General features: G+C 45.6%; 1 protein-coding gene across 2 annotated transcripts in view; it reads left to right on the forward strand.

Moving 5' to 3' along the window:
- The first annotated feature begins 2,559 nt into the window (after positions 1 to 2,559).
- NFATC2 (nuclear factor of activated T cells 2) overlaps positions 2,560 to 17,292 on the forward strand; it is a 205,799-nt gene continuing 191,066 nt past the window's right edge. For both annotated transcript variants that reach the window (XM_061631257.1, XM_061631258.1), the window contains exon 1: positions 2,560 to 3,016. In XM_061631257.1, the coding sequence (XP_061487241.1) occupies positions 2,953 to 3,016 (64 nt within the window). In that variant the 5' untranslated portion in view covers positions 2,560 to 2,952. The remainder of the gene's footprint in view (positions 3,017 to 17,292) is intronic.

A 17,292-nucleotide genomic window follows, 5' to 3' on the forward strand; every position in this document is an offset into this window, starting at 1 on the left:
TTATTATATTCAGACTATTGCCTTCGTTCTTTTGCAGAATGTTTATGGAAGAGAGCGTTTGCAAGTGTATTGAATGGTTATAACACATACCTTCTTATTCTGGATTAATTACTTTGCAATGGTTACAATCCCACGCTCAAAAATATACATATTTCATATGGTTTTAAATCAATTTTATCTATATTATTTTAAAATAATTTTTGTTGATTTTGTACAGAACAAGTGCCAGAAAAAGACAAGAAGAACAAAATACAAATAAACAATTAGAGGTTTATCACAAATTACATACAATTACAGGAACAGGGGGGTATGGGACAGCCAGGGGCAACGTAATGAAGGGCAGTTTATTGTATCCTGCCCTGGAATTTGATTTGATAAAGGACAGTATAGAAACATTTTAAATTCATCAATAAATAATCACCAGATCCTTCAAAAGCAAATCCTTCAAAAGTGGGAGAATTCCATGTTTACTCCTCCCTCTTCTTCCTCCTCCTCACTCTTTCCGAGCTTATGAACAATTTCTTAACCGCTAAGAATACATGGTAATCCCCTTGAACTTTGCTCATTTACTAGCCCAATTATTATCTTCTACTGTTGATTAGTAGCAGCTCTCCAGGGTGTCAAGCAGAGATTGTTACCTAATCCTTTGAGATGCCAGGAATTGGACCAAGAGCCTTCCCCAGCCAATGCATACACATGCAACCTATGGCCCCTCTCCCCAAAGTACACCATTTTACCATTCATTATTTTTAGATAAGGCATCTCTTAAGCAATCGATGCTATTGACTATGAATTCTCACTGAAATAACAAAAATAAGATTAAGATGCATTGCATGTCACAGTAAGTGTGACAGGTCGGGTGGAAGTATGCTTTAATTTGGATTCCTGCATTGAGCAGGGGGTTGGACTTGATGGCCTTATAGGCCCTTCCAACTATATGATTCTAAGTCTCTTTGAGAGACTTAGAATTGCCCTACTTGTTCAGCCCATGGATTGTCTAGTCTGGCATTCTCCTTCCAGTAATGGCCGGCCAGGCTTTCTAAGAGGCATGCAGGCAGGACATAAAGGCAACAGCCTCTGTTGTTTGTCCCCAGCTTGGTACTTGGTTATACTGCCTCTGAATAAGGAGGTTCTATTTAGCTATCTTAGCTCAGTAGAGTTAGATTGGTGAAAACTATTGAACAATTTGCCTGAATCTCTATATTAAAAATCTCTATGTTAAATCTATATCTTCATATTTGGTGCAGATTGGGTGATGACCAGAGACGAGAGATCTTTAAAAATAAAGTCCCACATACAGAAAACTTGCTTCAGTTTGGCTGCGTTACTCAGCTATTAATCAAGCTGCTGCTGTTTCCTGAATCTGATTAACTGGCCTACCCACTTAAGGCTGGAGTCCTACCAGTGTGTGCATCTCTGGGAGTAACTCCCATTGAACTCAGCGGGGCTTCCTATCAAATAATCATGCCAAAGGTTATGTGTCTCATGGCCTTCCAAAGGACTTCTAGTCCTGTGGAGACAGTGCCGGATTGAGGCATAAACTAAACAAGCTACAGCTTAGGGCCTCACAATCCGCAGGGGCCTCAAAAAATTTCAGAATTTGGGGGGGGGGCTTTTAAAATTTTATGTGTACTGAATATATATATATATGTATGGTGTAATTTTTTAACAAAGGGCCTCCAAGCTTTATATAGTTTAGGGCCTCACCAAGTCTAAATCCGGCGCTGTGTGGAGAGTACTGTGATGTATTTGTTAGTGTCAGACTGGAGAGACCTGGCTTCAAATCCCCACTCAGAGCTGAAGCTCATCGGGTGACCTTGCACTGGTCATAAGAAGAGCACTGCTGGATTAGGCCAAAGGCCCATCTAGTCCAGCATCCCTTTTCTCACAGTGGCGGAGGAGATTCCTCTGGGAAGCCTGCAAGCAGAAATTGAATGCAACAGTCTTCTCCCCATTTCTGAGTCCCTGCAAATGATATTCAAAGACATAATGCCTGGGATACTGGAGGCAGCGCACAGTACACATCATGGCTGCTGGCCATTGACAGCCTTATCTTCCCATGGAGCTGTCTAACGTCCTTTCAAAGCCATCTCTCTCTCAGCCTAACCTACTTCACAGGGGTGTTGTGAAAATAAGATGAGGGTGGGGGAAAGGCCATGTAGGCAGCCTTGAACTCCTTGGTGGCAAAATGTGGGATACAAATGTAATAAATGGAGTAATGATGGTTGCCTTTAGGTGGATCGGGGCCAGTGTGAGGCCAGTGCTCAGCTTGGGCTGGATCAGATCCCCCTGGGCTTTTGTTTATTTTCTTTGAAAGGTAAGTTGAAAGGTTTTCCTGAAGTGGTGTTGTTGGGGGGCGGGGTTGAGAGAGAGAGAGAGAGAGATCTTTTCTCAACCAACTTTCTCTCTCCCTCTTTTCCTCCTTGGTGTGCTCTGCCCGCTCTTCCCCCTCTTCGCGCAGCTCAACAATCGGGCGCTTGTGCTGCAGCCTTGGGAGAGAGAGAAGAAGAGAAAGAGGAAAGCCACAGGGCCGCCTTTTGGCTCCGACTCAGGGAGACGTCATGGATTCCTGAGTGTGGAAGTTTGCAGGAAAGCCCTCCGTTTAAGAGATGGAGCCGATCCAAGGGTTTCCATGGCGTTGGGCATAAACAGGAGGAAACAGTGAGGGAATCCCGTTATTTTACAGCATTCAACGACTATAAACACTCGGAGCAGGGAAGGAAGTGGCCTTTCCCTCTCGAGTAACCCACCTCTCGGGGCACGCAGAAGAAGCGCCCTCTGCTCGCTCCCAGGACCCACGCGCGGATCGCTCCACGCGAGAGAGGGCTGCCCTCCAGTCAACGGATCGGTGCGCGACTATGGTCTAAAGAAGATTAGAGATAGCTATTTGCTTCTCTCTCCGCATATTATATATATATATATATATATATATATATTTTTTAAAAGATCCAAATGCAGAGAGAAACCGCGTGCCGTCTGGTACACTATCATCACATCATGAGGTCTATGGATCAAGGTAGAGTCCTTGCATTTCTCATTTCATTTCAGATTTAAACCTCCTTTCTCTCTTTTCCGGTTTTATTTCTCCCTAGCGTCGGTCCCGCCGTTCGCGTCTGATGAATCTCTCGCGTAAGCTATGCTGGGGCCGAGCGCCGCCCGCTGCTCTCGCCTGCCTTCTTAAGAGGCTGCCTTCCTGGAGGCGCACAGCTTCACTAGGGAGTGAAGTCCCACGGAAACCAGTGGAACTTCCTTCCGAGAAAAGTCAGCTGGGAATGGGGCTGTCAAAGCTTAATTTGCCTCAAAGGGGCATCCCAATGGGGGCCGTTTCCTAAGTCTTGGAGACGACGTTGTCCGAGGGGAACCTTTGGAGAAAATAGGAATTAAATAAGGGATTCCCGAGGGTGGGGATGCGGGGGTGGGAGCGGAGCGCCACCTAAAATTTGACATGCCCATGTAAACGGGGGATGGGGCTATAGTATATGGGTGATTAATGGCGGAGGGGGTGCGAGAGCTGCAGCGATTTTTTCCCTTTCAAATTTCGACTTGGAAGTATTTCTCTGGAAGTATTTCCCTGTCTGCAATCTAGACTGAAAGAACTGCCCTTTCAACTCCATCCAGAGAGACTTTCCCTTCAACAAACCCATCATCACAGTCAGAGAAATTCGGGTTTGCTAAACAGCTGGCCTGGTTTAACTCTTGATCCACCTCTTTAAGAGACCGGATTTCAAGGGTCAGGGGCTTTATATATAAATTATATGAAATCATCCACGATTTCAGAGCTCCGGGGGCTATCATTTTAAATCATGCACTCTATTTTTTTTAAGCGTGTCGGCAGTGGATGATTTGAGATCCTCCGGAGGGCTACTGTAAACGGGGCAATCCCAGAACCGATTCGTGTTTATTCAGAAGAAAGTCCCAGCGAGTCCAGTGGTATGGCTTGCACGTAAGGGTCCACCTGATAGAACACCTATGCATTTTTACTCAGAAGTAAATTCTAGTGATTTCAGTGGAGTTTACTCCCAAGCAAGCATGCTTAGGATCCCTTAGACTCCTCCTCATCAGTGCCCCTATACTTTACTAGAGGATACCTTCCTTTCTCATGCACAAATGCACCATTAGTCGTACTATTATTTTGATAGTCACGCGTCGTTTGTACAAGACAGGCTTGGCAGGGAAGCGGGCCGACAAACAACATCCTGCCGCTAGACAGCGAGGGCTAAAGGCTTCTGTTCGTACCTTGGCGATAATAACATTATAGAGTATTCCCATTTTAATATCAGATCACATCACACAGATCCGCTTTGCTGTTTCAAGCTCCCATGCGTCACGCTCGATCTGGGGATATTTGGGGTCCAGCCGGGGTCCAACACACGCGGATTCTCTGGAGCTCCCATGTCAATTTCAGCACCGCGGGACTCCAGAAAGAGGCAGGGACCGGTCTGGGTGGAACAAGCGAAGCTCCGGGTAGGGGGGGAGGAAGGATCCTTCTCAGAGTGTCTGGCAGTTTTGCGGGAAACATCAAACCGACACTTATCCAGTCACACACAGTCTCCTCCATGCAGTGAAGGAAGAGTTAAGGGATTCGTACGGGAGGCGGCGGTTGAGCGGCGTGTCACGCAGGCTGAAGGGAATGTAGGGTTGGTTGTACTCGGCGTGGACGGCCCCCGTGGGAAGCGACTGGGTCTGCAATCAGATCTTACTAACTCTGGGAGCAAGCCCCGTTGAGCACCTGGGACTGACACCAGAACAAAACTAACGCTCGCTCCGAACAAGTTAGGCAGTGCGATTGCAAAGACAAAAACAAGGGGCCGGTGTCTTTGTAAGGTGCCCGAACTGAATCGCGGCCTGTTATCCACGCAATATTACCGACCGCCTAAGCCGTGAAGGATCCTTGCATCCCTGTGCCGTGGCGAGGGGTCTAGGAGCAGCAGGCTTTTCCTCTTACGGTTGCCACCAAGGACTGCTATCTATGCCTTTGCATGTTTCCCTCTGTGTCAGGCGCTGCTCAGAGGGTTGCGGAGATACTTAGAGCAGCGGGGGTAGGCAACCCGTGGCCCTGCTGGTGTCCTTGGTCCCCAACTCCCATCAGCCCCAGCCAGTGGCTAAGAAAGATGCTGTCCGGAGTCCCCAACATCTGGAGGGCCACAGCTCCCGCCCCCCCCCCCGATTTACGAGGGATCAAAGCTTGGGAGCAAGAGCAGAGATGAGGGCTGAGCGAAGGGGCGATGGGGTTCAGGAGAGCCGGCGGCAGAGCGAGGTTAGGGAGCGGTACTGGGGTAGGACCAAAGGCGGACCTCCACCGCTCCTGTTCACACTAATCAGGTGCAGCTTCCCCCCAGCAGGGAGGCGTGGAAAGCCGCCCCTGCGGCTGTTGAGAAGCGCATGGTGGCGATGCTCTCAAGAACAACAGCCCCCACAAAGGAGGGATAGGCGAAAGGGGCTTTCGCTCTCTCTTCCCAACCCCTGCCTGCGGGTGTGCTTCTGCCTACCCGCCCCAGTCCACAGATATCATCCCTGGACAGTGGAGTCAGGGGTGGGTGAGAAAAGCTGGGGAGGAGGGCAGGGGTGTCGTCGTCCGGGGTCTTAGACCCCTTACTTTTTTGGGAGCAGGGTCCCAGCCAGGTCCATCAACATCCTGCGAGCCAATCAGCATGAAAGGGGAGTATGTTAGCCACTGGGAAGAGTCTTTTCACTGGCTTCCTTGTCCTTTCCTGCTGATTGGAGCCAGAGTGAAAGGAAATGAGTCAGACACTGAGATGACTCTTCTCAGTAGCTAACAGTCATGCCTTTCATGCTGATTGGCTTCTAGGGATGTCTGTTGATGTGGAAGAAAGCCTTAACAAGGACTTCATTCTCAACAGCAAAAAAGGGGGGAGGGGGCATGGCTGGGACTAACATGAAAGGACCCTGCACTTCTGAATTTGCCACTACGCTACTGGTGGGGTGGGGAGAGAAGGGAGAACAGTGGGTCCATTGGGTTGAGGCTGAGAGTAGCCAAGGGAGGCCTTCCTTGTGCACAGAAACAATCTGTTCCCTAAGCAGCACAATAATTTCACTAACTGCCCCGTAATAGGCAGAATTAATCCGGTACAAAGACCTCATCCCCCACAACTCTGAGAATCACATTCACTTTTACCCAGCATTTAAAGACCTCCTCTTTCACTTTTCAACCACTCTGCTTTTGGGCATGAAAAGCATGACTGATTAATCAAAAATACTTAGCCTTTATTAATAACAAAAAATCACATTTATATAGGGTTTTTTTTTTAAAGTGTAAGCAAATCATTTCCAATATTATACAGCCACAAGAGAGGCTGTATACATAGTCTTGCATGGATTTTTCACATTCTGCAATGTTAAATTGAAAACACCCCCTGCCATTCTGATCCTTTCCATAAACTCATTTCAAAACAAAACCTTACAAAACTTCTGAACTCAGAAATGCTTGCTTAACAACCCTCTAAATTTTCATGGTGATACACAAAACAGTCAGAAAGAATCGAGAGTTCAAAGTGTGAAAATAGAGAGAAAAAAGAACCTTTTTTGACTTTTTTCTGTCAGTGTTCTCATAATCTGTTGAAATTTACTAAAAATCAGCCATGTTCATGGAGTACCTGTAATCCTATTACTGACTTTGCCTCACACTCTGACCTTCATCTTCTGCAGTTTAAATTTTTTTAAAAAAATCCCTGGCTGATTTTTAATTAATTTTAGAAAATTTTGCTTGAACTCAGTGATAATCTTAGGCATGCTGAGTAAGAACCAACTGTCAGTGTTCTAAAAGCCAGACCCCAAGCTGCTGGGCTTGCCTAATCAGGGGGCCACACCCACACCAGACCTTTATTTCACTTGAGAAAGTCATGGATTTCCCCAGAGAATCCTAGGAAGTGTAGTTTGTGTAGGGTGCTGAGAGGAGACTCCTATTCCCCTGACAGAGCTCCAGTGGCCAGAGTGGTTTAACAGTCAACCACTCTGACTGAAGCTTTGTGAGGGGAACAGGGCCTCTCCTAGCAACTCTCAGCATCCTTCCTAAGTTTCTTTGGGAGAAGCCAGGACTGCCTAAAGTGAAATAAAGGTCTGGTGTGGATGTGGCCAGGGACAGCTTTGGTTTAAATTTGGGTGGGAGACTACATGCGCCTGCTGTAGAAATGCTGAAAAACGATACTGTTCACAATGTTTCCCTTTTGGAAAGGAAAGGGGCTTCCCCTCTGCCCAGTGCCCACCCATTCAAGCTCCTCCCTCCCCCTCACCTTCCTGCCCACCTCCTCCCCCTGCCCCTCCCCCAGGTGAGTTTCACCCATCCTAAGCATGATTGCACAGGAGTAAATCCCACTGAACTCAAAAAGCATGCAAATTATCAAACCTCCCCTCCCCTCCTCCTCCCTCCTATCCCCTCCCTCTTGCCCCTTTCTTCTTCCTTCCTTCACCCCTCCCTTCCCCCCCTCATCCCCTTCCAACCCCCTCCTTCCCCATTCTTTTCCCCTCCCTCCTTCCCCTCCCCTCCTCTCCCCTCCTCCCTCCCCCTCCTCCCCCATAGTCAGTTTTACCTGTCCTAGAACTATGACCTGGCAGATCAGGGTTCAAATCCCCACACAGCCATGAAGCTCACTGAGTAACCTTGGGCCAGTCACTTCCTCTCAACCTCAGAGGAAGGCAATGGTAAACCACCTCTGAATACTGCTTACCATGAAAACCCTATTCATAGGGTCACCATAAGTTGGAATCAACTTGAAGGCAGTCCATTTCATTTTCAAGCATGATTGCACAGGAGTAAATCCCATTGAACTCAATAAGTATGCAAATTATCAAACCTGCCCTCCCCTCCTCCTCCTCCTCCTCCTCCCTCCCACCACTCCCTTTTTGCCCCTCCCCCTCCATTCCCCCTCCCCCTCCATTCCCCCTCCCCCTCCATTCCCCCATCCCCTCCCCCTCCTTCTGCTACCCCTTCTTCCTTCCCTCTACTCTCCCCTCCCCCTCCTCCTCCCCCATGGTAATTTTTACCTATCTTAGCCATGATTGCAGGGGAATAAATCCCACTGAACTCAATAAACATGCAAACGATCAAATCTACCCCCTCCTCACCCTATTGGCTCCTCTCCTCCCCCCTCCCCATCCCCTGTGGTCAGTTTCATCTATAAGCATGATTGCAGGGGAGTAAATCCAACTGACCTCAAAAAGCATGCAAATGATCAATCCATTCTCAGCAAATTTGCACAGGATCCCATTTCTTACCTCCTAGACTAAAAAGCAGGGAAATTCACTAACAGGCAAAGAACCTTGCGGTTTAAGAATGTATATATAGCCAACAAATATTTCTATCAAACTTTAAAAAGCAGGGAAATTGGGCAGCTATTGTGAATGCACCAGGGGAGCAGGAGACCTGACCTCCTCTCTGAGATATGTACTGCCCTACAAATTGGTCAAAATGCAAACACAATTTGTGTTGGTCTTTCACAGTCCAATCCACTTGCTGTGTAGCTTGGAAGAATTTGGTAACATGTGCCTCTGAGCATATGGTGAGTGGTGGCAACACCTTCAGTCAGCCCAAAGAACAGAAATAATACATGTGCTGTGGTGATCTTGTTTTAGCAGGGAGGAAGCAACTATATTAACAGTTAATATTGTTCTGATAGTCACTTTAAATATGTTTGATTTAGTTTGCAATTTTAGTGAATTTCCTATAGTGAATCACTCTCTTTTGCTTCTGTTTCTGTGAATATGTGAAGTACAGCAACACTTTGCAACACTAAAAAAAAGCTCCAAAAACAATTGTGGAATAATGGCACTGACTATTCTGCAGAATAGTTTCCAATGGACATGAGGAGTGTCTCGGTTTGCATAAGTTAAAACAGTGGGTGAAATATATTCTAGCAATATTCTAGGTGTGCACTATGTTTTTAATTGACCATGCCCACCTTTCCTTCAGTGGAGTAGTTTAAGCATAGCACGCTGAAAACATGCATCTTGAGCAGGCCAAGTTCGTTTTTTTCCAACAGTCTAGACCTAGGCACTAGGTAGGCCTCTCTGAGGAGACTGTTCCACAATCAGGGTGCCAAAACTAAAAGGGACTGCCCTCTAGCTGTCTTTCATTGACTGGGTACTCAGAGAAGCGACTTGGAATGGTTTTAGAGCCCAGGGAAGCATATATGGAAGGAGGTCATCTTTCAGATAACCTGCCTCAAGCAATTTTGTGCTCTAAAGCAGGAATAGTGAACCTGTAGCTGTTCAGATGTTGTTGCAGCTGCAGCAAGCACAGCCAATGGTCAGGGATGATGGAAGCTATAGTCCACCAACAGCTGGAGGGCCATATGTTCTCCATTCCTGCTTTAAAAGCTAATACCAGGGCTTTGAATTGGGCCAGGAAATGGACTGAAAGCCCAAGGCAAAACACTGGCGTATGACTGTATAAGCATTTTTGTTGTCCTAGTTTGCCCACCTGAAATTTGTGGGTGCCTTTCAAAGCAGACCTGTTTGTAATGTATCACAATATTCACTTGAGAGGTTATAAGATAACATGGATAACTAGTCTCTCTCTTTCTAGTTTCATAATTGGTACCCAATTTCATAATTGGTACTCAAGTGTTCTTGAGCCTTGGGTCTCCAGATGTTGATCGTTTACAACTCCTATCATCCCTGACCATTGACCTTGGTGTCTGGGTATGATGGGAGTTGTTGTCCAACATCATGTGGGGACCCAAGGTTGAAGAACTGTGCTTAGCCTAAGCTGATAAAAGGTACTTCATCCACATGCTCGGTAACTCCACAAAGCTATTTATCTGTCAGTATCATTATTCTTGGGCCTATATTACAGATGACAAAACTAAAGCTTATCTATCTCTCCCTACCACCTGATTGCAGCGAGGGAGTGCTCATCCTAAACCAGTGCCTGGAGGCTGTGAAGGGCAGGATGATAAACAAACTTAATCCAGAGAAGACGGAAGTACTGCTGGTCAAGGGAAAAACTGCATCAGGGACAGGGTTGCAACCTGTTCTGGATGGGGTTGCACTCCCCTTGAAGGAGCAGGTCCACAGTTTGGGAGTCCTCCTGGATCCTGCCCTGCTGCTTGAATGTCAGGTGGCTGCAGTAGCCAGGAGTGCTTTTGGCCAACTCAAACTGGTCTACCAGCTGCATCCGTTCCTGGAGGCAGTTGGCTTGGCCACAGTGACACATGCATTGGTGACATCGAGGCTTGATTACTGTAACACACTCTATGTGGGGCTGCCTTTGAAAACAGTTCGGAAATTACAGTCGGTTCAAAATGCAGCAGCCAGAATGTTAACTGGAGCATATCACCCCTATACTTTTTTGACTCCACTGGCTCCCAATTTGCTTCCGGGCCTAATTCAAAGCGCTGGTTCTGACCTTTAAAGCCCTAAATGGCCTTGGACCAATGTACCTGAGGGATCACTTACGCCCATATGTACCTGCCCAAGATTTAAGATCATCTGCTTCTGGTCTTCTCTGCGTGCCTGGAGTGAAAGACCTTAGACCAGCCTTTCCCAACCAGTGTGCCTCCAGATGCTGTTGGACCACAATTCCCATCTTCCTGACCATTGGTAATGCTGGCTGAGGCTGATGGGAGTTGTGGTCCAACAACATCTGGAGGCACACTGGTTGGGAAAGGCTACCTTAGACTGACAGGCACACGGGAGAGAGCTTTTTCAGCTGTGGCCCCTAAGCTTTGGAACACCCTACCCCAAGAAGTCTGCTCTGGTCCCTCCCTGATGGTTTTCCGGAGACTTCTGAAAACGATCTTGTTCCGGAGAGCCTTTGGGAGGGACTGAAGGTAGAGCCTGACACTGATTTTATTATTTTATGCCTTCTGTGTTAGATTTTACCCTTGTAGTCCCCTTTAGTACCACTCCCTATATATATGTATATATGTGTGTGTGTTTTTATGTGTGTGTGTTTGTATATATATACATATACATATATACATGTTTGTATATATATATATATATATATGTACTGTATATATATAGTATTTTATGTATTTTAATTTATTTTAATGTTTTTTTATTTTATTGTTTACAATTTTATTATGTACGTGTTTGATTTTATTTTTGTAAGCCTCCCTGAGTGCCATATTATAGGGTAGAAGGGCGGGCTAGAAATATTTTAAATAAATAATAAATTAGGCTTAGACAAATATACCTTGCCTAAGGCCACTGAGTGTGGTTATGGCTGAAGTAAGATTTGAACCAAGGTCCTCCTGGCTTGTAGCTTACACTCAGCTGTCACTCCTCCCTGGCAATCCAGAAGTGTCAAAGCAGCCATTGGAAACCTGTGGTCCTCCAGATGCTGTTGGACTCCAACTCCCATCTATCCTAGCCAACATGATCAATGGGCCAAGGAGGATAGTGGTCTTACAACAGCTGGAAGGTCAAAGGTTCCCCATCCCTGTATGAAAGGGTAACTAATCTACATAACTGGAACTAGAGTCATGTGTGAGGAACCTTTGGCCCTCCAGATGTTGCTGTACTACAATTCCCATCAGCCCCAGCAAGCATGGCCAATGGCCAGCGATGATGGGAGTTGTAGTTCAGCGGCATCTGGTTTCCTCACCTGTCTTAAGGACTCTAACTCCAACTTCTCCATCCTGGGATCTCCAGATGTTTTGAATTTAAACTCCCATCATCCATGCCCATTGGCTACCATGGGTGCAGTTGATGGGAGTTGAGGGTCACTAATTTGGGGAAGGTTGCTCTAACAGCTGAATCCTACACATGTCTACTCTGAAGGAAATCCTACTGCGCTCATTGGGACTTACTCGCAGGTCTGTAGGATTAAGATTCACGAATATCCCTTATCACCCTTTAGTTACTCGCTGCCATGTAACTAAGTGGCTAGAAGGTGGGTTTTCCCATTTCTTCATTACGTGCTCCGTGAAATGGGGATTAGAATCCGCTTTCGTGATTCTGAAGAGAGAGAGATGGCAGTTAATTCAGGATTAACTAACACGGCGCATAAGTGCACAATAATATCTGTGTGACATTAAAAACCTTTGCATAGGAACGAATCCCGTGGAAATCCGGTGCATGTGCTTCTCCCTCGCCTTAATCTTGAGCCTGAAATAGTTTGCTTCTGAAAAGTTCTATTGAGATGGAAAACGATAAAGGAGCTATGAGTGCGGTCCTATATTTCCTTCCGAGCAAATGGTTCACGAGTCCCCGCAGTAACGCTGCACTGGAAAACGCAGAGCAGAGTGTCGTGTGGTTATTTCTTCAGCTGGAATGAGAGAGACTCTATGTAGCTGGCAGAAAAGAAAGTACCCCCGCCCTAGCTGCTAAAAATAACCACATCATCCACTTCTACTTTCGCCTCGTTGGATAAACGTCTCATCCCTCGGCTGCCCCAAGTCGTTCTACATTTCAGATTAAATTTGTTCCCAAATGTTGTTCCCCAATTGTAGACGCGGCCACCTGAGGACATGCTGGGATCCCTTACCATAAGAAGGGGGAAATGTCCGGATTCACAGTGGCAGACAAAAAAGTAGTCAAAGCACACTCCCCTTCGCCCTCTCAGCCCTTGGTATAACCCTCCCTTCAGCCCACCTATCAAAAGGTAACAATGAAGCATCTCCCCACCCCACCCCGAGGCTCGGTTCACAATCAGTAAATTGGGCGAGTGAATCCCCTCCGTTCTCTTCACTAAGCAGATTTCAAAGCCGTCCAATGTTTTTTTTTTTTTTTTGCGAAATTGCACCTCTCCGCGGGGCAGTCTCCACCCAGCACCGAGAGCTGCCAACGGCCGGCAAAGGGAAATACGTGGCGTGACTCAGAGGGGCGGGATTCCACTATGGCATCTGCAGGAGAAGGGCAGCGCTGGAGGTCCGTCTAGCTTTGCAGGCTTTTTCCAGGCTTCCCTTGGTGCTGTCGCAAGGAAGACTTGAGAGGGTGCGGTAAAGAAGGGAGCTAGCAGTGGCTGGCTAGGAGAAGAGGCCAACGCTTCAAAATGCCTCTGTTGAAATGGACTCCAGTCAGCAAACGTTTGCTTGTTTGTTCGCATTTGTTTGTTTATTTCCAGGTTTCTTTAAGACTCTCTGTAACAAAAGGTGCAGCTTATGGCATAAAATCAAACGAGTTAGACCAATAACAACAATAAAACACTGTACAGTGGAGAATAAAAAATGGGCTAAAATGGATGTCAAAGGGTGAAACAAATGTAAAAGACCTGGGAAAATAAAAAGGTCCTCACCAGGCACTGAAATAGCAACAAATTAAGTGCCAGGTGAATATTGGAAGAATATTCCATAACTGGGGAATATTCCTTTCACCAACAGCTACTACACTCCACCTGGTGAGGAGACCTGGAGAAGGGTCTCTGACTCAGGGTGGGGGAGGTTTTCCCCAGATACCAAAGTCCCAAGGTATGAAGCGTCTTAAAGTTCAAAACCAGTACATTGTATTTAGCCTGGAAATGGACTGGAACCCAGTGGAGATGACAAAACACTGACATAACGGGTTGGTTATCACCCTGTCCCAGTTAGCAATCTCACAGTTGTATTCTGGACCATTTTGAAAGGCAGCCTGATGTAGAATGTATTCCAAATGGGAGGTTACCAGGGCATGGGTGATTGGGGTAAGCCTTTTTTTTTGTCCAGGTAGGTAGTAGGTGGCATATTAGCCTAAGACAAAATAAAGTCCTTTGACCCAAAGCGGCCACGTATGCTTCTAGTGACAAAGATGTATTAATAAATACCCTTAAACTATGAACTTGGCCTTTTGGGGAGAGTGCCATAATAAATCTGTTAGTCCTTTTTCTTTTCTTTCCTGCCACGGACTAAGGTTGTGAGGTTGTTTGCATAGCTGCGCTCCACAGGCAATGCATGTGCCAGCTACATCCCCTGCCAACTGTGCATAGAGTAGCCATATAAAGGCATACAGGAGCCATATGAAAGGAGTATATAGGTGCATGTACATTAGGGTTGCCAGGTTCAGGGCCTGAGACTGATCCTGTATCTTTAGGAGAAGAGAAAGTCAGCCAAGTGCAGGTGTTCTTGCAACACTGTAATGGGAAAAACCACAAGGTGGAATTCTCCTTTCTCCCTGCACAACTTTTAAAGATACAGAAGACCTCCTGGTTGCAAGGCCCGGCCTCCAAGAGGTCTTCTGTATCTTTAAAAGTTGTGCAGGGGGAAGGGAGAATTCCACCTTGTGGTTTTTCCCATTATAGTATTGCAAGAACACCTGCACTTGACTGACTTTCTCTTCTCCTAGAGATACATGATCAGTCTCAGGCCCTGAGCCTGGCAACCCTAATGTACATAGACCTCCTCCTCTGTGAACCTGGCCCTTTGGGAGGGAGTGCCCCAATAATGTATGCCACAATAAGTGCTTTTTTTTTTTTAACTGCAATGGGCTTGGGTTGATTGTGCCGCAATGCATGTGCCAACCATGCTGTCTGCTGGCTGTGAGTTCAATAGCCATATGAAGGGGTCTTACCTGTGTACAAATGAATGCGTGCAGAGCTCCTCCATGTCAGGGGGATTCCGTGAGTCACTCAAGATCTCTTGCTATGTGTATCTGTATGCTTACATTACATGTGTGTTAGCATTTCACATAACATGTAGTTTGATCTACATGAGCATGCAATCTGACTTTACACACAGTAATAATGTTCTATTGGTCTGACTAGCACTCCATGTAAGCTCCCCACCCCCATCATGCCTCAGAATCGTGAGATATGGGGAAGGAGTTCTATGAAGACGGAACATTTTGGAAATCACTGTATTAGGCTAACCTTTGGTGCTCGGATGCATAAAGATGTATTATTCCATATTTAGGACTGGTAAATATGTTCAGCATGGAGTATTCTGTGGAATGGCTGTACTTAGAATGTGCCATTATTTCCAAACGCAAAACGAGGATCACTCACATGCCTGAAAGTTCCACCATGTCAAAAATCTGTTAGTATTATGTGTGGAAGAATAAAAAAACAAACATAAAATTGCCACACTGGGATTCTGAAGTAAAATAATTCCAGGAGAGCTACATCACGCGATTATTGTGAATTTATATCCCTGGATTGTACTCAACTAAGTCCCACCCAGAGTAGACCCATTGAAATTAATGAACCTAAATTAGTCATGTCTATTAACTTAAGGGGTCCACTCTGAGTAGGACTAGCATGGAATGCCACCCCCTGTTCTTAGTGATACACATTAGACTACTATATTTTGTGATTCTGAGACAGCTATATTATACCCTGTAAAGTTAGATAATAGATAATATTGGGTTTTATTGATTTGTTATTACGTTTATATCCCACCTTTCCTCCAAGGAGTTCAAGGTGGCATACATGGTTCTCCATTTCATGGGGTGGGTTAGGCTGAGAGACAGTAACTGGCCCAATGTCACCCTGTGAACTTTGTGGCTGAGTGGGTATTTGAACACTGATCTCCCAGGTCCTAGTTCAGCACTCTGAGCATTGCACAACACTGGGAGAAGTGGTAAATTTACTTTTGCTATCTGGTAGGTCATACTATTTGTGTAGATATGAATGCATTTATGGCTGATTCATTCATTCCCTGTGTATTGTGGTATTGTGCATGTTTGCTCGGAAGTAAATGCTACAGAGTTAGTACATTTACAGAGTAATCCAAACTCCCCTTATGTTGACCCATGCAGGGTTTGGATTGAGTGGATACATCTATCTGCTTGGCTCGGCTGGCCTAAGGTGGCCTCCTGTATTAGTGCTGACCTCCCCCTTCAACCTGCTAAGTGTACAGACAGGCTGCAGACCCGCTGGTGGTAACTTCATCAGTGGAACCCAGTGGAAAGTCTTGAAACAGGGTGTTTTGAGGGTAGGGTATGGCTGAGCCAGCCCCAGATCTGCTGGGTCCTCAGCCAGTCTTACAGCCATAGCCAACTGGCTTTGAGCCCAATCTGGAATAGGGATGGAAGGATCTGTTTTGGTTCTCTCGGTTTCTCATTGTTCACATCTTAAATTCAGTTCTCTGCAGTTCCACAGCAATTAGCAAGTTTTTTAAAAAAACATTTTCATGAAAAATCTTCAGCATTTTGGAGCAAATGTCTCCTTAATAGACACATTTTTGTATGTACTTTTGACTAATGTACATACGCTATACAAGCAGTTTGTTTGTTGTGTTCATTAATATCTTCATATTTGTACACGTTTTTCCCAGTATATGCATTTCTGTAAACATTGGTTGGAGAACTGCATTGCAAAATTTGTATGAGTGTGAATTTTGAAGGATGTCTGTATTTTGGTTCTCATTGTTTTAGAAAGTGTGAATTTGATAAATTTGGCTTTAAATGCGAGCTGCATTGAATTTCTCCCCCATCTCTAATCTGGACCAGATCACTGCAGCAGGGATTGGGCCCAATCGTATTGACTATCTTCCCCCACTGCTGCTGTGAGTAGATGGGCTGTGAGCATGGTGGTGAGGTTAGGATTGCAGTCTAACTCCCAAGTAAATGTGCATAGGATTGCAACCCAGGCTTGACAAGAGCAATTTTTCATTTCTGCCTCACTAGCGGTTGAGTCAGATGAGCAGCTACGCTGATGGAATTACTAAATGGTGACTGGGGATATATGAGGATATTTTTATATGTATAGCTTTTCTATCCAAAAGGGAAACCCTTGCTAGTCCACTGCAGCAAAAATGTCAAAGAAAGCATCTGGTGATGTGGGTTTGGCCCACAAAAGCACCACAAATGTGTTACGGAGCAAACCAACCCCTCTGCCAGTCTTTAATGTGCCACAAGAACCTTGTTTCCCCCCCCCCAAAGATACCCAAAGAGGTATACACTTAAAAAGAATGACAAATAAATAAATAGCTGAATTGAGCAAACTCTCTTGCTCAACTAAAACAATTTCATCACTCACCTCTTTGCAGAACGGGCCTGGGATAATAATATCTTCGGATGTCTTTTCCACTATTTGGCTTCATACACACTTTTTTATTATGATATGTACATTCCATTGGTTTTCAAGGCTGCCTTCAGCATTTCTAATGGGAACATGATTATGAGCAATTTTTCCATTGGCTTTTCTTACCAAAACCACACTGTGCCCCAAATTGAGAGAAATATTTCTGACTCAGACTGACCCTAAAAATGATTTTAAAAAAAAATAAACCTTAAATAACATGCTATATATCTGTGTGTCTTCCGTGTGTATGTTTTGTTTCTACCAGTAGATATTTACAATGGGCTTCCATATTAGCTGGAATCCATTATGTGCCATTAATCAATTGTTTGTACATCCTGTCCAACCTCTTATGTGAGGGATCCTTATCAGAAGGAAACCCCCTGCGCTGTCTGTTC

This window comes from Rhineura floridana, chromosome 6 (assembly GCF_030035675.1).
Source record: "Rhineura floridana isolate rRhiFlo1 chromosome 6, rRhiFlo1.hap2, whole genome shotgun sequence".
Lineage (NCBI taxonomy): Eukaryota > Metazoa > Chordata > Lepidosauria > Squamata > Rhineuridae > Rhineura > Rhineura floridana.